General features: G+C 48.8%; 1 protein-coding gene across 4 annotated transcripts; it reads right to left on the minus strand.

The window, feature by feature from the left end:
• Positions 1–957: 957 nt before the first annotated feature.
• On the minus strand, positions 958–23,651 carry LOC133351151 (tyrosine-protein phosphatase non-receptor type 11-like). Of its 4 annotated transcripts, none has more exons than XM_061566137.1 (15): positions 23,630–23,651; positions 16,412–16,534; positions 15,730–15,880; positions 14,498–14,737; positions 13,121–13,249; positions 12,699–12,860; positions 12,194–12,287; positions 11,395–11,456; positions 10,672–10,818; positions 9,751–9,882; positions 7,742–7,896; positions 6,797–6,864; positions 6,053–6,183; positions 5,220–5,266; positions 958–4,406 (listed from the first exon to the last, which is right to left on the minus strand). In XM_061566137.1, exons 1-15 carry the CDS (start codon positions 23,635–23,637, stop codon positions 4,343–4,345), a joined length of 1,713 nt encoding a protein of 570 aa, XP_061422121.1. In that variant the 5' UTR covers positions 23,638–23,651; the 3' UTR covers positions 958–4,342. The 4 variants fall into 4 exon arrangements, with proteins under 4 accessions (XP_061422121.1, XP_061422120.1, XP_061422119.1 ...); XM_061566136.1 differs by lacking the exon at positions 23,630–23,651 and adding an exon at positions 22,034–23,097; XM_061566135.1 differs by lacking the exon at positions 23,630–23,651 and adding an exon at positions 22,034–22,684 and having other exon boundaries at positions 10,672–10,812.
• Positions 23,652–24,132: the final 481 nt, after the last annotated feature.

Here is a 24,132-nt window from a genome sequence, read left to right on the forward strand (position 1 = left end):
CATGGGTAGGTCACTGATGGGCATGAATGTGGCATGGCGCATGGGCAGGGCACGGAGTATATTCAATGCATCAACAGGCTACAGGGCATGCACGGGGCATGGCCCGTTGCCAGGGTATGGAGTATCGGCAGGGCACGGATTGCCCATGGGGAATGGACATGGTCGAGGAAAGGGGCACGGGGCATGGTGGTTAGCACACGGACAGGGGGCGTAGGACATGCATGGGGCACAGTCAGTACACGTGGCGTGGGGGCATGGGGAATGGTCGGAACCATGGGGCATGAGGCGCGGGGCAGGTTGGATGGTGGATACGGTCAGAGCGTGGGGATAACGGCAGTGGGCATGGTCAGGACCAGACGACATCGTGTTTGAACCACCGTAAGCGTGGGGTGCAAGTTACATTGGTGGCCAAGAGATGGCAGCACATAAATTGATTGTTGAATAAATAAATAAATGGGCAGAGGTTTGAGTTATCACCTGGCTCACATCGAGAACACGTGGATTGTGTCTGGGCTTTCCGGTTTCCCTCCCACAAAAACTAAATGTGTATATTATTTTCCACGAAGTATAGCATTCCAACCCCCTACCAGTTAATCAGGTATATATGTTTGACTCTACCTCTCTGGCTATGTTACTGGACATCTGTGAAAATAGCGTTATAACTCGCCGGATTCCTCCAGTATATTCTGATTCTGACGTGCTGTGAGGCAGAGCCATTGCCAGAACATTGCCTCGTACAATATATTATAATTTTTTGAAAGTTCACGGCGAATGTGTTGAATTGCTTTGTTTTGTTGTGGTCGTTTACCACTGCCAACGCAACAGCAGCATCAGCAAATAATTGTTGATATGTCTAAATGTCAGATTCATTTCCACCCCCCCAACCTTTAATTACAGCAAAAAAATCAGTAGCAAAGAAAAATCCCAAATGGAAATCCAGTGAACGAGACAGAGACGCGCAGACATGTGTTTTATTTAAAAAAAAATCACACAGTGCAGGACTACTTCCCACGACTCACCTTAGCGGGGAATCAACACCATTACCACAAGATTCACACGAAGTGGCGATAAGCGTGAACATCAACAAAAACATCAAGCAACAACAACAACATTGTCAGCAGACACAACAAGCGCGGCTGGGAGCAATGCAAAACATTTGGCTCCTCCCTCTCTCAAGAGGTTTTCTGCAAGAAACTCAATTCATCACTTGGGTAATGACGGGAATGCAAAATATTATCGAGTTAATACGATTACCTTTGTATCTATATATAGCAGCGTTCATTTACGCGACTGTATCACTGCTTCGCGAGCCGCGACACACAGAGGCGGCGCATGCATTGCGATGTTTGCAGCCAATTAACGAGGGTTTATGCAAATGGTCTAATACATTGCCTCCTGCCTTAATGTAGACTTTCCTTTCGTTAACAATGTTGGTTTCTCATATTTTGCTCTTATAAGATTATTTCACTAATATCCCTTCAAATGTAAGTGCTTATGGCATGATTTAAAAAAAAATGCATGATTGTACAGGATCATTTGTCAATTCACTGCAACCTAGATTTCAGGTCGCCCCTACAAGCCACGCGGTGGTTATTTGACCACATACTTCACATCACCAGTACGTTGCGGGTTGGTGAAGCGTGGGAGCGTATACGTCGAGTACAACAATGCACCTTGCTCCTCGATATGTCGGGCACGCATCTGGATCAGAGATATTCTGTGCGCGTCTCTCGGGGGGGCTACGCAAAACAATGCACGTGAGCTGTGGTGGTCTCGTGAGGTTTCGCTACACGAGGTCACAAAGCAGTTTAGCTCTGCATGGGCGCACGAGAAATCCATTCGTAATTGGTTTCTTTTGGGTTCGATCGTGACGCTATGTCAGTTTTTAACTACAGTACAACCCTCCACCATCTATCAATAGAGCCACTCAAATCAAATTGTTACGTCACATGGGCAAATGCGCCACAACTGATTTGGTTTATGAGCAAAACTGGAACGCTTGAAGGTCCAAGCAAAATGTAGGCAATTTGTATTTGTACGAATAAAATGCATATAACACTAGCAATCCAGCTACATCGGCAGTTAACATGGACAAAATTGTACCTTGGGTACATTTTTGCCTTTGAAATGAAGACCACGCTGGCTTTTATAAAGCCCGCAACTAATTAAACGAAGCTCTCCAGGTTATACTGAACTTTCTCAGTTCGATGTCCGACGTTTTGCTTCTGCAGGAATCAGCAAAATATCGAACGTCACGCTGAAGGCACACCCGGCACAACCCGGCAACACAGCAGCACATCCACGGAAACCGACGCATTCGTTCAATCATATAAAAAACAAATAACTTATTTTAACCAGGAACGCCAGACTGATTACCAACTACTCTTTTTCAAGAGCGTCTTGCTCCATTGGGCATTTATTTTAAGATGTGTTCAGCCAATTAATGGTGAGTTTTGTTTATTATGCACGTGGAAGGAAACTCGAGCACCCAGAAAAAACCCACGCGTGGAAGAGAGGGCAACTCAATCCCTGTACAGATGGAAACAGATGCAGATTAGTCAACTTGCTCTACTGCCTTCTCCCAAAGGGTAAGCCACTTAGTTGAGCTTTCATTTGTGGCCAAGTCGCTTCTGAAAGAGAGCTATCTAGCTCAGTGAGCCTTACCTGGTAAGATGAAAATAGTTTATTATACTTTAGTTTCAAAACAGTTATACTGCATTTATTTCAATAATATATTTATTTGAATTTGGCTATAACATTATACATATTTGATATTTAATTGCACTTTTTATTATAAAAATTACGAAAAATATTACATGGTATTAACAATATCTAACACTGTAATAATTATTAGAAATATGTTGTGATTATCTGATATATTAACATTTTTACTTTCACAAGCGTATTTCATTATTACCATCACTTAACGTGCATGTTAATTTACTGTTTGTGAACTTTAAAAAAATAAAAAAAAGGAAAAGAAGCAGCCCTGCAATTGCTCGTTCAGGCCACTGCTGGCAGAAGCTCTCGGTAGCCCCTCCAGAGGGAATTTTGGCCTACTCTTCCACGCTGGCCAGACGTATCTAAAGAGGTAGCAGCACCCAACGCTTTACCCTGCTACATGCGATCAGCCAATCGATTGCATTTGAACCCGTTCACACTTCTGGGTGGACTGAGGCGATGGGAGGTGGATTTAATGAACTTACCCCATCCTATCAACTGCCACGCCGGGTGACCACTTCATAAACACACGTGAATTACGTTTAACGTAATCAACGAATTCAATCAGGGGCTGCTCCATTTCCCATTGGCTGTATGGCGAGGAAATTCCCTACCCTTGTCATGAATAATTCACACTCGAGTCAAATTCCACACTGAAATCAAATCACAGTCTTGCAACACGGCATTTTGCAGTGTTGAAAGGAGATCTGAAACCCACCTTGGAAAGCGACCCAGTAAGCATGTCAACGTTGAGCCAACGTTGACATTTGGTTGGAACGGTGGGTCCAACAGTGGCCTAACGTTACATTTTTACTGGGAAGTTGCGAATCAAAATCCACTTTGATGGCCATTCCCGTGAGGGGCAATTCATTATTTCACCCATCCCCATCCTACCAACATCCACCGATTTGCCGAACAGTAGCTGTCAGGGCCAATCGCGTTTGCATGTTTGTAAATATCAGGTAAACATTCCAACGTTGGCCCAGACGTTACATGTTGACTGGGCAGTACATTTTGCGTATCCCAAGTTTTTGGGCAACTCCTTAGGTCAATTCCACCTGGTTTTCTCCAGCGCAAGTCCCTAATAACAATACAACTTACACTAAAGTTGTGTTCATATCTGATTTCCTTCACGAAAGTTATCGTGGGGCTCCGTACATTTCGGACAAACAGAGCTAACGCACAAATGATTACCTCATTCGGGAAGCGTTAGAGTAAAAAAGTAATATACAAAAATTAAAATCGCCCATCTTACGGCTCAAGCGATCTCTCGGCTTCCCATCTCGCCCGGAGGCAAACCCGACGTGAGACAGCGAGAGACCGAGCGACAGACTTGGCACAATGTTCCAAGACTGAAATTGTCATCACTCATGGGACAAGTCTTGTCGGGGGGGGGGGGGTGAAAGGTCAGTCCGTGGGGTCAACTGGTGACTGGTTCAGTAGGTGAGGGGTCAAAAGTTAGAGAAATAAGTTGGAGGGGTCAGTAGGTGAGGGGTCAAAAGTTAGAGGAATAAGTCGGAGGGGTCAGTAGGTGAGGGGTCAAAAGTTAGAGGAATAAGTCGGAGGGGTCAGTAGGTGAGGGGTCACTCGATGAGGGGTGAGCCGGTATCACGTGCTCCTGTCAGCACAAGGTTATGCTGAACTTGTCAGGCTTTATGTTCTCATAGATGGGAATGGATTTCAGCCTGAATTCACACAAAAGACAAACATACACACACACACACAGAATCAAGGTCAACCCAGCCTCCTGCTACCTCTGATCCCCTAATCCCTCATTCTCCCCCCTGATCCTCTTGCACCCGTCTGCTCCCCTGATTCCTCTTACGCAGGAGCGCAGCAACCACTGGTGGGTGTTGTTGTGGGTGGCTAAGAGACACCCATAACGATACGGACAAAAATCCACGGTCAGTTTCGAGTCGGCGGATTCTCTCCCCATCGACAAGGCAGGCACCAACTCTGATTGTGCTGACCGACAGACGCTCTCAGCGACAAAGCGGCAGGCTCAGTGCCGAGTCAGTGGCACGAATCGATCCACCTAGAATTATTACACCGTTACTAGCGTGCATGAATGAGTAATTCTAGATTTGAAGCTTGCGTGACTGCAAGGATTCATATTCTTAGGTTTTTTTCGGTAAAGTCACGTAGGTAAAAAATTTAAATTAATAAAAGTAAAATAAAAATCACGACGTTTCAGAGGCAACACAAGCTTCCGTCTTCAGGTGGAACCGTCACAGCACGATTGCTGTATCAAGTGAGAGAAATTCCAAGAAAACAGTCCTTGTATATATACTGGTTGAGGGTGGGAGGAGCCAAGGTAGGCCCTGGATATTATAATTGTGAGGTTCGGTGCAGCTGAAGTACGCTGTTAGGAATTAGCCTTTGTTGTGTAAACTAGGTGCGGCTGATATTTTTATTTTACTTTTATTAATTTTAATTTTTTTCCTACGTGACTTTACCGAAAAAACCTAAGAATATGAATGAGTAAATGAGGCTCTCACTTTTTCTCCTCCATTTGCTCAGTGCCGCCTCCCTCCAGCTTCTGATTCTGTGGAGAAGGCAGCAGTGGGAGACAGTCATAGGGTCTCCTGCCGACGCAATCACTCGGCCACCACTCACGGGGTGGTCTCTTCTTCCTCTGCTGCTCATAACAATAAGTTAGACTTTTCAATGTGCACAATGTTTCGTTCAGTCTCAATAGACAGCACGATTCAGAGACGTGGGAAACCGCAGACAAGCAAGGAGGTAGCAAGAATCGCCACCAACAATTGCCCAAGCTCTGTGATCCTACGACGGGATGTTTGGCCAACTCCATTCACGTGTTCATACACCCATAGAAAACCCACGCATTGCGAAGTTGGATAACACTCAATCCCCCTACAGATGAAAATTAGTCCCACTTGCTGTACTGCCATCGTCCGCCGGCCAAAAGCCAGGAGATGGCAACCTCGCTCGTGGCTACATCGAATATCATCGCGCGTCACAAGACGTGTTACAACGCGTGAGTGTATCGATTGGAATCTAAATCGATTCAGAGACATCCTATTAATGATTCTGAAAACTAAAAACGGACGATACAATAATAATAACAATGCAATTTATAACGCACGCAAATTTGCAGGACATAACGGCCGCAACTCAGAGGCGCGGAGCCAAGCTCAGAGTCGCTCGAAAGCACGTGGTTATAGAGGTGAGCTTTTAAATGTCTCATGAAGGAGGCGATTGAGGTGATGCTGCGAATGTGCAGAGGGATAGCGCTCCAGACTGTTGGGGCTGCCACCGAGAAGCGGCGCATAGACGTGACCATGATGCCTCCATGTGCCGTGCGACTTGCCACCATGTCCTGCACGAACACCTCCAGGCACTTGTACACGAACGCATACTGCGCCTCAGTCTGCACCATCCCCGACCTCTGACTCCGCATGTCCTGGATCGTCTTAGGGATGTCCAGTTCACAATCCAGCCCTGTGGGAGCGGGGGGGGGGGGGGTACAGGGGGAGTGTGGATGGGGGGCACAGGAAGGGCAAAGAAATACAGCTTGCATTTTAGGGGGTGCTCGATATTGGGCCTATCGTCCAGTTAAATTGGTCAAGGTGTGATTTCCAGCATCATGGTGCGAAACAAAGGATCGTTATTTGAAGGGCTCGTGACTCGATTGACTGGATTATCAGGATCATGGCCCAGTTCAATGAACTTGATCCGGAGTCGATTTAAAGGATTAATACTTGATTGAACGGATCATGGCTCATTTAATTGGACCATGGCTTGATTAACAGGATCACGAGTTCATTGAATGGAACAGGGCTCGATTATCTAAATCTCTGATCAATAAATTAATCATGGATCAATTTAATATGACCATGGCTCATGGTTGAATTAATTCGATCGTGCCTCAATTGATAGGATGAAGACTCAATTGAACAAGGGGATCTGTTGAAGGGAGCACTGAGATGACAGAGTGGGAGATGCCTCTATTACAAACCAGCCCATGGCTCTATTAAGCAGATAATTAGAATATGTAACGTAATAATACGTAACGTAATAATAACAATAATAAAACGGCATTGCGCCTCCCCACCCTGCTGCTTGATCTGCTCCTTGAGGGCGTCGATGACGATGAGGGTCCCCGTTCTTCCGATGCCCGCACTGGGAGGAGAGAAACGGCGTCCCCGCTAACGTTAGAATTCGGTGGAGACACGTTTCGATGGTCGCGGCCAGCCAGAAACGAGCGGGCGAGAGGAAGGGGCGAGCACTGCCCCTGCCCAAGTCGAGCGCTTGCTTCCTCCAGCAGACGGGCACAGTGAGGGCACGGTGAGGGCACGGTGAGGGCACGGTGAGGGCACGGTGAGGGCACGGTGAGGGCACGGTGAGGGCACGGTGAGGGCACGGTGAGGGCACGGTGAGGGCACAATGAGGGCACGGTGAGGGCACGGTGAGGGCACGGTGAGGGCACAGTGAGGGCACAGTGAGGGCACAATGAGGGCACAATCAGCCCACGCGGCTCCCCCCAGGATGACCGGTCTGGTGGAGAGCCAGCACTGGTGCAGTAATCATCACATCAATCATCCATCATCATCATCATCATCCATCATCATCATCATCATCAAAATCATCAATCATAATCCATCATCATCATCATCCATCAATAATCATAATCATCAATCATCATCAATCAATTATCATCAATCATCATCAATAATCATCATCATCAATCATAATCATCAATCATCATCAATCATCCATCGTAATCATCATAATTATCAATCATAATCATCATAATCATCATCATAATCATCATCAATCATCATAATCATCATCACCACCGCATGTTGTAGTTTTTGTATTACAATTATCAATTAGTCCCTCACAGAGGGACGCAAGATGCCCACATAGAAACCCTTACACTCGCACAGAGCCACATCGACTCACACAGAGAGCCAAGCACCGGTGCAGTGCAATAATCACCACCATCATCACCATTGCCACGACATGTTATTGTCCTTTGTCATTATCAATTAGCCACCTGCAGTGCACGATCATGGGGCCGCAATCCGGCACGGCACTCTGAACCTTGTTGACCTCGTCCAGGAATCGCAGCACCAGCCGGGGGTCCTCAGGGATGCCGTGATCTGGCCAGGCCTTGAACTGGAACTGGTAAACCTCGTGGCCCTGGCCGGGCTGCGTGGACACAGGCGGGACACAGGGGACACAGGCGGGACACAGGCACCACCGCCGGTGACAATCTCGACTCGGCATCGCGACTGAGTGGCGCCTCATCGGCACGGCCACAGAGGCCGGGCCCCGCTCGTCAATACCGGCAAATGTGAATAAGCCATAACGACACTCGCCTGGCTCATTATAACATGCAGCAATCACGCGTCTCATTGCGGAGAATATGAATAACGAAATAAAATAAATAAGCAAGTCAATACGCACCGGTCGACACATCTGTCTCTTCACGTAAAGAATAAGTTATATTTTACATAACCCATTGGGTGCACGGCATTCTGGGAGTGGGTTTTTCTCTTCCAACGGCACTGGTTTATTACAAATAAAAATACTCTTTGGTTCTTTCGGTAAAGTCACGTAGGTATAAAATAAAATAAATCACGGCGTTTCGATTGCAACACAAGCAATCATCATCAGACGAGGGGCAAGGGGGGAGAGAGAGGGGGGGGGGGTATAAATAAAAACTCTGGACCGGCCTAGACATTTCGTGTCTCATCAGCAAGTTCAGGCTTTTAACTTGAATAAATGCTTGTGAACTGCCATAATGTTACAGGCAAGGATTCTCTCTTCACGATATGGGGACCTAATTAGAGTCAGGCTTACTTACAGAATGTAGAATCATAACAAGGTTTCTCTTGGGTTAGATTGCCTAAATATAAATGTGCCGTTAAACCCGCCACGACCCGACACAGACAATTAGTAAGGTTTGTCACGTAACAAAACGTGCCAATTAGTTACGATTTCAGTACACCGGTGAGTTGGAGAATAAACCCACAACATTTACAATTCAAGTACGAAATTCATTTGTATTTACGTGATCTAACCCCAAAAAAAACCTTTATTTTTATGGATAATATTGGTCGCGAAAGTCGACGCGTTAAACAGAATGTAAATTGCATACAGCCCCCAGCCCCCCTCCAACCTCCTACCCCCCAACCCCCCACCCACAGAGGCTTCCGTGCCCAGCCGCATGATTAATCACCGGCCACCACTGTTGGATTTAATGAAAGTTCCCTCTCCATCGCGCGTCTGAGATCAGCTGCATTCACGCGATTGGACACTGAAATGTTCCGACTTGTGTTGACATTTTCAAAGGTGCCCTGGAAAAACGTTATAACCCACAAAATCTCATTACCTAGAGAGTAAACAAATGATTTGGTGCAGCTACTAGCTGCTGCTGCTGCGTTGGCAGTGGTGCATAAGCACAAATAACAAACAGAAACCTCAACACATTCATCAGTAATAACTGTGTGCATCCTTATCGGGGAAAAAAATACAAAAGGTGACGTTTTAGGCAACGGCCCTTCTTCATAGCGCAGTAGAGAGTAGACTTGTGATAGCTTTCATTCTCCACAACGCAAATTATATTATAATTTTGAGTGATGTATTACATCATTTTCCATCAAACCAGTGCCCATATCTAACATCTGGCAAAAAAAATTGCACTGGCTCATTAAAACATGACTGTCGATGAGGCACCGAATGTCAAAACCGGCCCAGAGTTCGCTTGTGTTGAAGCAATGCCGCTGAAATCATGCACTCCCAGAAGGCCGCGCGTGTGGCTGATGGAATGTGTAAATAATTTTTTTCACTGTTGCAGGGACAGATATGTGACGACGGTGGCGGCGTACTATATTTATTTAGACTCGTGATTTAACCGATCGCCGAGGTATTTGTTCGGCCATCGCCAGCTCCTTGAACGGAATTCACACCGAGTCTTCGTACGGGGGCGAGACAGAGAGAGAGAGGGAGGAGAGGGAGGAGGGGGGCGAGTCCGCGGTATGCGCGCGTGCGTGGACTCACGTGGCCGACCACGGTGACATGCAGCACCCGCACGGTGAAGTCGCTGCTCAACCGCTCCTCGTCGCACCTCACGATCACGCGGCCAAACTGGCGGTGGGAGCCCACCTCCGGCCAGTAGCGGAAGCACTTGTTCTGCGCGGGACAGGGCCGGCGTGGGGACGGCGACAGAGGGACGAAGAGGGTGAGAAAGGGAGAGAAGCACGGAGCGCGGAGGAGAGCCCTTGTCCACCTTGGCTCTTTCTGACCAAAAACACGGCATCCTCCTCCCCCTGCAAATGTTTTCACGCGGTGAGCCGGCATCAAATTCCGCCCTCCCCTAAGCTCTGCAGTCCTCTACGTATTGAGGTGTTATCAGCCAATTGAGTCGTCGCTGATACATGTGGAAGGAAACCGGAGCACCCAGAAAAGAAACCCACACATGTGAGCGGGTAACACTCTATCCCGTACAGAAGGCACAATCTCCGTTCGCACTTTGCTGTGCCGCGTTCTCCTGGTGAGCCAGGGGATGGCTCCTCCTTAACGTCCACGGAAAGAGAGTTTCGCAACATTTGCGCGGTGATCCACCAAACCTCGCTGCCTCCACGGTGCTAGATGACCAGCTGTGTGGGTTGGGTGGGCTGGGTGGATTTGCCGAGGTCGGGGTCGTTTGAGTGTCAAGGTCGTGCCACAGCAAAGTCGACGAAATTGACCTCGGCCATCAACAAGTGATCTCGGTGGTAGCTCTGTGATATCCATTTCCATGGGCCTCATCTCTAAGACAGGGGTAGCTTGCACTGCTCTGCCGTGGTACCAAATGGATCCTTTCGTCTCGAGACGCGGCGCCAATAGAGCAAGCGCGACAAAATCGTGGGAGGAGAACAGCGGCGCGGAAAACAAACCCCGGTCCGGTTGCCGTGGCGACCGAGGGGGGCAGCACCTCACCTTGCCTCTCTCCACCTCCTGTGTTGCCATGACGATGATGTGGGAACGCTCCTGGAGGACCATACTCCACAGGTCGGCCACGGTGGTCTGCAGGCAGCCCTGCGTGGCGATGTAACGGCACTGGGGTACCGTGTCACCCGTCTTCACCTTCGCCCCCGGGGGAGTGAGGTGGGGGTGGCGGAGTGGGGCGCAGGGAGGAGGGTGGCAAGGGAAGGGAAGATGAGAATGGAAACGTGAAATGAGATGTCGGACGTTGCACGCACGGCGGAGCGGATCAGTGTGGTCGTGCGTGGGAACGAAAGGCGATAATCGTCGATGAAACAATGATGATCGTAGAGTCCAGATTCGAGCAGCTGCGGCATTAGAACTGTCTACTACTAATACTGCGAGCCCGATCCCTTGCACTAACCCCATCAGCGCCAACACTAACTGCAACCCTATCACTAGCACAAACCACATCAGCCTTAACACTCACTGCAACCCTATCACTGGGAATAACACTAACACTGGGAATAACACTAACACTGACTCTAACCATATCTCTACGCATGTCACGAGCTCCTATCCCTATGACTTTCCCGATGACTATCCTTATAGCTAGCCCTAACCCTCACACAAGTCCCAACCCAATCCCAATCGCTAATGCTAGCCCAGTTCATATCGCTGACCCCAATCCCGGGGGAAGACCCCTGCCAGACCCCTGTTCCTGTCTCCCTGACTCACCACGATGTAATTTGCGTTGATGTAGTCTTGGTCTCCTTTCAGCACCACGCGTGTATTGTCGACTAAAGGCATCCGACATGCACACACACAAAGGCAAATATCACCCACATAGCCTTCAACAGACTGTTGGGGCAAGTGCTGTTAGAGGGCGCCCGGTACGGCGCACGAGGGGTTGGTGTGGCCAGAACAACGCCCAGCCGCCTTTGTCTTCCAGATGCCGATGTTTGCACACCGCACCAGGTACTCATCTTAGGCCGAAATTGACACAAACAGACATGATATTATAATATTCTTGGTTCTTTCGGTAAAGTCACGTAGAAGGGAAATAATAAAATAATATTGATATAAATGTTTTTTTATTATTTTCCTTCTATGTGACTTTACCGAAAGAACCAAGAATATGAATCCCTGCAGTCACGAAAGCTTTAAATCAAGATTTATGATATTATAATGTTGCTCATAATATTACTGCAGATTATGTAGTTAGTGATGGTGTTGATGTTGATCATTGATGTTGATCATTTAGCTTCTGACAATGTTGCTATAGGTATAGCTCATGGCGAAATTGCCTGTGAAAATGTTTCCCGTGATAACGTCGTGATGGATGACGTTGCTTGTGACAATAAAAGTGATGACACTGCTCGTGACAATGTTGCCAGGAGCGATATTACGTGATATTGACAAAGGTCAGTGTATATCTTGCGAGCAACGATGCCGCTCGTGAAAAAGTCTCTAGTGATGATACTTCCAGTGGCAGTGTTGCAGTAGACAAAGTTGCTAGAATTGATGTTGCACGCACATGGCAGGATGTTCTTGAAGCGGTTCTTTCCCTTGTTGCATGGGTCTTTCCCTGCGTTTCTGGTCAACTCCACATGTTCATTGAGCTGCAAGGTCTGATGGGAGTCACCAGGGGTCACAGGGTCACCAAGGGAACATCAAAGGGTCAGTGGGGTTCACGGTAGTCAGTGGGAATGGAACCAAAATGATTGTTTGTTCAGGTGAGTGCACTGTTCACAAACACGCATCATCACCCTCATCGCTATCATTACCATCAAACTCATCATCACTACCAAAGTCAATATTATCATTATCATCACAATCGATGTCATCACCATCATTTTCGCTATCATTAACACCATAATTTTCACCACAAACATCATTATTGCTATCACAAACGTCATCATCGCCGTGATCACTATAATAATCATCATCATAAACATTATCATCATCATTCTTGGAGGTCATGAGATCTGACCGATGGCTGTGGCCATAGTTGGTTGGGAAGGCGGTGCTCGGGGTCTCACCTCATACTCCAGGCCGAAGCCGTTGGTGTAGGAGGACGACCGCCTTCCCACAGATCCATAGGGCCTCCTACGGTGATATTGCGAGCCCCCGTGCCTGCTCCGCTCGAGCTCCTGCACGCGAGCGGGGAGCTCAGCGGCCAGCAGGCTTGACGTGCAGAGGGGCTGTCAGGTGTGGGCGGGGGGACAGCGAGACGCGAGATGCTGGGAGACCAGAAGATTAGAAACACCAGGAGGTCCAAGCCGTCTTGGCCTCCATGTGCAGAGCGGCTGTGGTGCATGGGAGGGGGGAAGGGAGTTTGTGAGTCGGGGGCAGAGAGAGAGCCAGGGACATCAAGAGCTGGGAAGAATGGCAGAGAGCGAGACTGGGAGACCAGGGAACTAAGAGGCCATGAGGTCAAGAGAGCAGGACATCAGGAGAAGACCTTTCTGAGGATGAACTCATGGTCGGGGTGGCTTTTGGTGTGCGCCGTGATGGGGTGGCTGCGGTAGAAATCCACCAGCTGCTCAAGAGAATCGAAGTCCTTTCCGTCCCCGATGCTGTAGCGCTCCTCCTGCACCCAGGTACACAGTGTGGATGTGACCACTCCCGTGCGACGGGCGACTGCTCCTCACCGCTACGTCGCATGCCTATCGACCCAACACAGCAGCGATTCATCACCCTCGTCACACCTGTAATTCAGCACTGTAGAGGCAGCGAGGATTGGTGGATCGCACACATTTTGTGAAACTCCCTTCCCAAGGTGCCATACCCCGGCTCGCCAGGAGAAGGCAGTGCAGCAAGTGGACTAATCGCGATCTGTGTCCATCTCTACGGGGATAGCGTGTTGCCCCCTTTTGCACGTGGTTTTGCTCACACACGTATAATATATCCTCGTCGTTAATTGGCTGAAAACATCTTAAAATAAAAACCCAATGCAGGACCCTGCAGAACAAGTGTCCCACGACTCATTAATGTGGATCTTCTGGATAAATAAATAAATAATTTATTGTAATATCCAAAATAGTTTTTTTTTTGGTTAGATCGCGTAAATGTGTGTCGTTAAAACCCGCCACCACCCGGCACAGCCAACTAGTAAAGGTTGTCACGTAAACAGAACGTGCCAATTCGTCACTAGTACAGCACACCGGTGTGTTGGAAGGCCAAGCCACAACATTTACAATCTGAGTACGACGTAATATGATTTATTATTGATTCGATTCGTCATCACGACTCAGCTTGAAAACTCTCTTCTCGAACTATCCACCTCTGGATTGCCAGTCCGAGTTATGAACGGGTCCGCCGCTGCAGAGATAATGACCACTATAAGTAATATTTTTAAAAACTAAAAAAAACACGCTTTAATGAAATGTACCGTACTAGTAATGGAAGAACTCCACGACTCCAGGAAGTGGCCCCGAAGCTTGACATAACGTAAGGGACCGTGGTCATTTACAGCCAACGTCAGTTTACCGTGGACAATTATAGCCAAGCCGAAACATAACATATAAAAAAAATTGTTTTAAAATATGTTTTCTTATGATAGAATATAGTATTGTTATTAGTATGACATAAGTATACCAAGTTTGCAGTCGATACCACATTGGGAAGTGAGTTAAAATCGAGTTACAAGATTTGAGGACACGACAACGACAACAGACAGAGTGAGTTAATAAAAAGCGTGTAAAAAAGGCAAAACGGAGAGAAATTCAGATTCATTCTCACGTCCCGAACTCGCTGCCCCGCTCACCACCTTGCCATTACCGCTGCACAGGCAGTGTGCTTCCCATCACGAACTGCCAACCCCCCCCCCCCCAATCACCTTTATTTGCACTTGGACGTGGATGATCACGGGCAGCCCTCCTTTGCCATCGACGCCGTCCTGGGATCGCACGGTGAGCGCGAGCTGCCCGGGTTTGCTCATGCTCTCGCGCGCCAGGAAGGAGCCGGCGGAGACGCGGGGCGCCAGCAGCAGTTTCTCGGCCTCCGTGGCGCGCAGCATGCCGTGGAACCAGCGGTTGGACGTCGGCTCCCGGCACGGCAGTGGCTTATTGAGCAAAATCTGTGCACGACGTGGAGGAAGGGGCGCAGAAGAAAGAACGGGAGGAAGAGGAATCCCTTGAGTTAGATAAGGGGCCGTCCATAAATGACGTCACGCGATTTTGGACGATTTTTTACCCCCCCCCCCCTCGTCACACGGCGTCACAAAAAGTCAGACCCCCCCCCTCAAATATGACGTCACAAAGCTCTGCTCCCCCCAAAAAAGATAAAACATGCTTCAAATCGCTTTAAACTATTATCTTTGTAGTGCGTATTTAATGTGGCGCTGCACTTTGATGTTGTAGGAGAAAACATTTATTAAAACGTATATTTATTTAAGTAGAACGTGTTGTCTATATTTAAAGTTGCGCATTTTGATGTGACGTCACATTTCTCAAACCCCCTCCCTCCTCGTCACACCTCACAAATGTCTGACCCCCCCCCCCCCCCAGGTGCGTGGCGTCATTTATGGACGGCCCCTAAGCTTTAATCTACAGCAAAGCTATTTTTATATTACCAGGTAAGGTCCACTGAGCTATGTAGCTCTTTTTCAGAAGCAACCTGCCCACAAATGATAGCTCAACGAAATTGGCTTATCATCATGTGTAAATGTATAGCAGCCAAATACTCTAAACGCGTGACATTGTTTCTAGATTCGGAGGGAAAACCCCAAGGACCCAGACAAAAATCCACACGACCACGGTAGAGAAACATGCAAACTCCAAATAAACAGACGACAAGGTCGGGATCGAAGTCAGTTATGACGTCGTCCCCCATGTCACGTTCCCCATATCCCTGTCCCATGCTCACATTTCCTCTTCCACCCCATGCCCTCATGTCCATGGCCCGTGACTCTTCCGCCCTCCATCCCATGCCCCTCCTGCCCTCCCACCCCATGCCCCTACATCTCTGTGCTTCCACGCTCTCCCATCCTATGCCCCCCACACCTCCCCACCCCACGCCCCTGCGGCCCTTTATACTCCCAGCCCACGTTGTTACTCCCCCGTGGCCTACCGGGTCGCCCCCCTCCTTGAGGACCAGGAGGCCCTGGTTCTCGGTGTAGAACTGCACGAGTTCGTCGAGCACCGCAAACTTCTCGCCACCGAACAGGTCGAAGACGTCGCCCGTGTGCTGGATCTTGATGTGATGCACCTGGTCCCCCTGCCTGCGTACGGTGCAAAAGAAGTTCAACGTACAAATGGCGGCGAGAGGTACTCATTTCAGGCCGAGTCAACCGAGGCCCATAACTGGCTCAGAGATAACCGTCACTGTTTTTGGCCGTGAGCAGGAATCGAACTCGGGTGGACGGGTTCGTAGGGCAGCGTAGCGCTAACTGCTGCGCCACCGCTCCCCACTGAACCACAAAGATCCCCCATGTAGCCTTCGCAGACTTTGGCGGAAAGTTGCTGTGAGCGAGCACCAATGAAGGCCGGCACGGCACACGAGGGGGTGGGTGGCCAGCACCACTCCCTGCCACCTTTGTCTCCCTAGTGGTGAAATTTCCACATCGCAGCAGATACTCATTTGGGGCCGAGTCGACCTCGGGGAGGCCCAGGACCGGTTCAGACGATCGTCACCGATGTTGGCCGTGAGCGGGAATAGAACTCCGGTCCCCGGGTTTGTAGCGCATCGCGCTAACCGCTGCACGACCGCTGTCCACATGGACACGCACGCAAGACACACACACACAAACCACCTGACACAGAGGACGTAGTCATCATAATTGGTGGAGCTGCGTCGCACCAAGAAGCTGCCCTCGTCCCCGAAGGTCATGAGGAGCTCCCCCGCCTTGGGCCCATCCAGCTCCTGGTGAAACCACCTGCAGCAGGGGACCCAGACGGCACACATGTAATGATTGTAGTATCACTACTGTGTACACAAGCACCAGTAGGGGAACGTCATCCGTAGCAGCAGTTGTAGCTGCTGCAGCAGAAGCAGCAAACTGCTTCCCAGCAGCTGCTGGACAAAAAGAGCTTCATAAGTTAATCGGATTAGTCCAGTCTAGATAAGTAGCAGACATTAAACTCTCATGGGTTGAAAATGTAGTCGTCCTGCTGTCTGTGAGCAGCACACCCTGCTGCGTTGGTAAATCTATGTGTGTTCAGAACAACCTGCACGCGTTCTGCTGTTGCAAATGAGCCGAACTTGAGTTACTGGCTCGTATTGTGAAGTATCGTCAAACAAGCCCCACGAGCAACGCAAACATGGGGAGGCCTTCGTCCAATTATTGTTTGTTGCGGTTGAACCCAAATCAAGAGCCGAATGGCTCACAGGATAAATCCTAATAATTGAAACTGAAACTAGCTGTATATTGTGTACTGTTTTTACTATTTATTGCATAAGTTCCCTATAAGCCTGTGGGTCTCTGTGTAAGTCTACGCAAGTATATCGATTTCATTGAGTCTATGGGCAATCACAAAAAAATCTACGGATATGTGTAGGCCTATGACTCACTATGTAAGACCATTGACCTCAATGTAAGTCTATGGGGCTACGTAACTCCGTGCGTGGGTCTCTATGTAAGTCTACAGGTCTCGGTGTCACACCTCCGATTAGCACGGTTGGCTACGTACGGCGCGAATGAAGTTCATCGTACATACGTACGCAACGAGCTATCTCTTTAGGTGTTTCGAGTCGACGTGTTGGTGTGTAGTACATCTGTAAGCTCCCGCATAAGTCTGTGAGTCTCTATGTATATCCGTTGGCGCGTTTCCAAGCGAATCACGTAACAAATGAAGCAGCGCTCACTTGGTGAACCGGCTTGGCAGCTTGCGTTTTATTATTTTTCTTGACTGTTTGGTTACAGCCGTCGCTCGACAGATTGATATTATCTCGTGCAAACAGATTTGTTATTGCCCCGCCGGCAGCGATGGTGTCAATGGCTCTCGGGGATTGGGTATCACACGGAGGTGGTGGCTTTCAAGGGACGAGGGGTGCAGACATGTCCGGCGGGACCGTAACACCAGGCACGGGTGTGATTCAGCCGAACAGAGCGAGAGAGCTGAGAATGAGAACACTTCTCTCGCACGGAGAGCCAGATGGGTGGACATTTCTTTCTGTTTACACATTTGCTAAGCACAGGTCCAAAGGCCACTCCCCACCCACCCCCACCAAAACAAAGGAAGTCCAAGTAAGTGGCCAGGAATAAACACAGCCGTCGAAGTTGTAATAAAGATAAGAGATAGCACGTGTGTTCATTCGAGCCAGGTTTACATGACCTTGGGAAACGTTACAATGAGAGAGAGAGGCGTGATTCTAAAGTCCGAGCGATGTGGGGGGAAGAGGAGGAGAGAGACGTGGTTGTGAGCTGCGGTGTGGCTGTTTAACACAATCCGAGACATTTGAAGTTGCTATTTTATTAGAGGGGACTTGTGCGCGTTTTCTTCGGTGTGGCGTGCAAACGTGTTGTTTTGTTGCCATTGCCCTAGTTTGCATTTGGTGTTGTAACGTCGGCAGGAAATGATGTACTTGTGATCTTTGTACTGGCATACTTTATTTTTGTGTGACTTACTTACCTGTTCTTACTCTGCTTTGCACTCCTATAGTGTCGTATTGTTTGTTGTTGTAACTTGCTGGACCACCCCTCCTGGACATTTGTAAAAAAATAAAAAACTTCATAGCTCATTGTATTTCCTCCGGGATAAATAAAAAATATTCTGATTCAGGAAAAATAGCCCAGCAGCTCGAGATGGTTTACTATAGAGATCCATAGTTTTGCTTGCACGGCCGCAATCACAACACCGTGGCTTGCCTTTAACGTTCCATCCTAGACGGAGATGGATGCGTGTGTAGTGTAGTACAGACGGACTCTTCAATGTCTTTTGCAGCACACACTTTTATTCGTCTTATGAACACAGTCCCTATGCACTGAGAGGTATACGGTCCCCTCACCCGTTACACTCAGAACATACAAGCCTCCGCAGCCTACAGGCTACTTAATATCCCGCTCTTTCAGTGTCCTCTGACTGGACCTAGGGGATGTCTCCCCGACCACTGGTTACACTGAACCCTAGCCCTTATAAGGGCTGGAGAGCTTGGTCCAGGGTCCTAGGCTTCTTCCGCCGTCTTGGGTCTTCGTGTAGCCGAACTCTCCCAGAGCTCTGAGCACCAGTGGCGGCTCGTCAATAGAGGGCGCAGGGGCGCCGCCCCCATCAATATTCAAGAAATATAGATATACAAAATTTATATAAAAATACATAAATAAAATATTTTTTTCATACGATGTGCCGGCTGGTAGTAAGAAAAGCATCAGCATTTAATAAAAACTGGCTTTAATCGGTCAACTATTTTCTATGTTTTTCAATGTGTTTCATGCGGGGCGCCGGACAAATGGATGTCTATGTGAGACTTAAAATTTTCGGACAGCATGTGACCTGAAGCTGGTCTCTAATTGGTTTCTTGAAGATTCTCCTCGGGGCGCAAGTCGTTGCGTCCCTGGCCAATCAGAATTGGATACATGTTATTTTATCCAATCTGATTGGTTCTCGTCACCTGTCATTCAAATTTACGCTCTGGGCCACAACTGCGAGTGCGCCGGCGACACCACTTTGACACTTGCTAGGCTAATCAAATTTTTTGTGTAAACAATGGCAGCAGTTCATCCAAATTCTGTAATTTATTTACAAAAAAATCCTTTCACAAGGCTTTCGCTGGAAGAAATAAAAAAGATAAAGGATCTCGGACCGGACCAACCCGATTTACAAATCCAGCAGCAGGCCAGTGACAGAGGACGAAGCTACACACGAAGCTTCACCCGCGCTTGTTATGAGAAACGGAGGTGGGTGGCTGGATGTGATGTTAGCAATTCTCTTTTTTGTTTTCCCTGTCTTTTATTTCAAAGTGTCGGCACTGAAGTTTTGTGGACAACGACGGGGGTAAGAGACCTCAAACATCTCTCTGACAAATGCAAACGTCATGAAAGTAGCCGCAGCCATATTGATAATAGCATGAAACTAACGTTTTTATGTTCAAGTAGGAAACATGCTTTTTGGTACTTTGGTCTGAAATGTATATAAAAGAGAAACATTTATGTTCAAGTAGGAAACATGCTTTTTGGTACTTCTTTTGGTCTGAAATGTAAATAAAGATCATCAAAATTTATATTCAAGTAGTCAAAATGGTTTTTGGTACTGCTTTATATTTATTTGCCCCCCTCAATAAAATAAAAAAATGCGCCCCCCCAAAAATAAATATCACCAGCCGCCACTGCTGAGCACTCTGGCTTTATACTTGTTCGTGGCCGGGTTGTCCAATCCCCGGCCACCTTGTGGAACCCTGTGATTGGTCGTTCCCAATCTGCTTTAGGATCCCAATTCACCCTATCTGACCCTGACCGTAAGGTCGCGCGGGAAAACCTTGTTTACGGTCAGCTCTCACAGCTTGTGAGACCCTGACCGTTAGTTTGAGCGGGAAAACCTTGTTAACGATTTGCTCTCCCAGTTTGTGAACATCGAGTAGGTAACTCTACTACACGTGCATGGGCCTGCTGTTGATGTCCTGATGCGGTTGATGGGTGACTTTAGTGTCTTCGAGGAAGAGGAGGACTGTCAAAGCAATGAGGCGTACGATGATGGTTGGATTCTCAAATGAGGTTGTTATTTGTATCATTCCAAACGTCCGCGTTGTTTCCACTTTTGTTCGCCAGCAGCGGTATAGTTCTCACGCATTTGGGGGGAGTTTGTGGGACGGTGACAGCAGCAGCAGCAGCGTGATCCGAGAAGAGGGTGGTGGTGGTGCGGGCGAAGAGGTGCTGTTGTCGAGATCTCGTTTGACGGGTGTGGCTTGTAATCGGCAACCAGAAATATGTCATTGTACATTCACTCGCCGATGGCTTGTGACCCCAAGTGGAAGGTGGAATCTGTGGCGGAAGTCTGCGACAGGCAAATATTGTGAGGCTCGTGGCGTCACGGCAGAGGAAACACCCTGGGGGGAGCCAACAGGAGCCAACAGGTCCCACCGACGACCAAAACATAATGACCAAGATCCTGAGCAGATGACCAGGGTGTAGAAGGCCTTCTCGCAGCGCAGGGATCGTCAGGTTCACCCCAATGTGAACCCTCTTTGCCATATGGTCCAACTTCCGTTGTTTTTGTAACGCGAGTCGCCTTAATCAAAGTTATGCCCACAGTTTAGACGTGGGACGTTGGTACAAAGTTGACCCCAACGGTTCTCCAACCAACGTTGCCATAACGTTGGGCATGAATCACCAGGGCGGTGGGTCCACCTCGGCTTGAATTTTACACCAAGTCCCTCTGCGAGCGAGCAAGTGCAGGGATGTGTGCCCCACCAATGTTTTAAGTCCACATTGCACTGTTACAGAGTATTGTATGGACTGGGGGCCTGGTATAGAGTGGGGCCTGGGAAAGATGAATGGGCTCTAGATTGGATGGAGTTGTGGCCTGCTTGGAATAAAACCTGGTGGTGGAGTCGGAGATTTGGTGGAATGGCAGCTGGATTCATAATGATCAATCACGTCCAGGCGGGTGGCTCCACGTGTTTTCTTACCACGATATGATTGCGATACAGTCAACACAGTCCAAGCTACAGGCCACATCTTCTTGGTTCTTTCGGTAAAGTCACGTAGAATGGAAACAATAAAATAAAAAATAAAAAAACATAATAAAATAATTCTCACGACGTTTCGGCCACAACGCAAGCAGCCGTCCTCAGGAATTATTTTATTATGTTTTATTTTTATTATTTTATTGTTTCCATTCTACGTGACTTTACCGAAATAACCAAGAAGATGAATCCCTGCAGTCACGAAAGCTTTAAATCGAAATCTACAGGCTACACTTGCAGTACACAAGGGCCACACGACAGTCTACACTTATACAATGCAAGCTAGTCAGACCACAGTCGATACTCACAGTTCAAACTAGTCTACCATGACTGTCTAAACTCGACACTGACAAGCGATGCAGTCCACACACAGGAGTTCAAACCCACACGGACCCCTCATTCCACACCCCTGTACTTCTTATCCCTTACTCCCTGTTACCGTGTCCCCTTGATCCCTTACCCCCTGTCGAGGGGGTACCGGGCTCCTCCATCTTGCTTTGCTAAACCAACAATCCCTTCTTCCCAATCATCAGCGCGGCTGAACAAGGCACAGCAATGCCCACCCGAACTGATCTGGACATGTGAAACAATAGTTAAAACTCATCAGATTCCTCCAGCATAAATACATTATTATTATCTCATTGTATCCGATACAATACTACAGTATTTAATAGAATCCGATCCCATCATATTCGATCTAATGAAATCTGATCGTGTTCGATCCACTCGAGTCACAGACCCCAGGGATCGTACTCACTGTCGCGCCATCGCGGTTAGACGAGACGAGGTGCGGCTTGCAGGTGAGGAGACGGGTGAGGTGAGAGAGACAGGTGAGAGGGAGAGAGAAAGGGAGGTGAGAGGGAGAGAGACAGGTGAGAGGGAGACACAGGTGAGAGGGAGAGAGAAAGGGAGGTGAGTGAGAGGGAGAGAGACAGGTGAGAGGGAGACACAGGTGAGTGGGAGAGAGAAAGGGAGGTGAGTGAGAGGGAGAGACTGGTGAGAGATGGGTGTGAGAGAGGTGAGGTGAGAGACGAGGGGGAGACAGGTGAGAGGGAGAGGCGAGTGAGGTGAGGGGGAGAGATGGGTGAGGTGAGAGACAGGTGAGAGGGAGAGGCAGGTGAGGTGAGAGGGAGGTGAGAGAGAGAGGGAGGTGAGGTGAGAGGCAGGTGAGAGGGAGACACAGGTAAAATGAGAGAGGGAGGTGAGACAGGTGAGAGATGGGTGAGCGACGGAGTCGAGGTGAGAAACAGGTGAGATGAGAGAGGGAGGTGAGTGAGAGGGAGACACAGGTGAGATGAGAGACAGGTGATAGAGAGAGGTGATAGAGAGACAGGTGAGAGACGGAGTCGCGTTGGGCGAGGAGGCGTCGCCCCTAACGGAAGGTTGAGAGCGAGCGGGAGACGCCCAAGCGCTCTCTGGCTTCCGGGTGCCAGGCTAGGTGCACCGGCCCATCACCTGTTCGTGCCCGCGCTCCTCCCCCCCTCACGGGGAAGTGGGCGGACTGCATTTGCTGCGAGCTCGTTTGAACAGGCGAGGTTGGAATGTGTGCGTGTGCGTGCCTCCCCTAGGTCGACTCAGCCTCAAATTAGCCCCCCTGGTGCGGTGTGCAGTCAACATCGCTACTGGGGAGACAAAGGCGGCCGGGCGTGGTTTGCTGGCCAGCCACCCCCTCTCTTGCGCCGTGCCGGCCTTCATAGGTGCTACTCGCCAACAGCACTTGCCCCTGCAGTCTGTGAAGGCTACACGGGGGGAACCTTTGTCTTTGTGTTCCTTGTGTCGACGCGCGTCTTAACCACGTGGTCAACGTCGGCCCAACGTTGCCCACGTTTACTAAACCACGTGCTGTTTATAGAGTACAGTCCACAGTGTGTGTAGGGTACAGTCCACAATGTGTGTAGGGTACAGTCCACAATGTGTGTAGGGTACAGTCCACCATGTGTGTAGGGTGCAGTCCACAACATGTGCAGGGTACAGTCCACAATGTGTGTAGGGTACAGTCCACAATGCGTGTAGGGTACAGTCCACAATGTGCGTGGGGTACAGTCCACAATGTGTGAAGGGTACAGCCTACAATGTGTGTAGGGTACAGTCCACAATGTGTGTTGGGTCCAGTCCACAATGTGTATAGAGTACAGTCCACAATGTGTGTAGGGTACAGTCTACAATGAGTGTGGGGTACAGTCCACAATGTGTGTTGTGTACAGTCCACAATGTGTGCTTGGTGCAGTTCACAATGTGTGTGGGGTACAGTCCACAATGTGTGTATATATAAATCCTCGTTGTACACGGCGACGCTGGCTTAACGCGCGAAACGTCGGACATCCGAGCAAACTGTGTCACGGAAAGCAGCGACCTCGCCATAGACGATTGCGCAACCCTCCTTCGACCGAGTTTGACCCCCACAGCCGTAGGGTCCGCGGTCATTTGCCAGCAAGCGCCGTTGCTGGCAAACTTTTGGTCGCTTGTGTACGCCGAGTTGTTTGACGCGGTGCCTAACATGGTTGTTTGGTAAACGTTGCATAAGGGGCCGTCCGTAAATGACGTCACGTACCTAGGGGGTGAGGGGGGGGTCAGACATTTGTGACGATGTGTGACGGGGGGGGTGAGAAATGTGACGTCACATCAAAATGTGCAACTTTAAATAAATATAGACAACACGTTCTACCTAATTAAATAGACTTTTTCATAAATGTTTTCTCCTACAACATCAGAGTGCAGCGCAACATTAAATACGCACTACAATGACAATAGTTTAAAGCGATTTGAAGCATGTTTTATTTGGGGGGGGGGGGGGCAGAGCTTTGTGACGTCATATTTGAGGGGGGGGCTGACTGTGTGACGCCGTGTGATGAGGGG

Source organism: Lethenteron reissneri, chromosome 36, assembly GCF_015708825.2.
Source record: "Lethenteron reissneri isolate LAM-NWPU_2019-01 chromosome 36, ASM1570882v1, whole genome shotgun sequence".
Lineage (NCBI taxonomy): Eukaryota > Metazoa > Chordata > Hyperoartia > Petromyzontiformes > Petromyzontidae > Lethenteron > Lethenteron reissneri.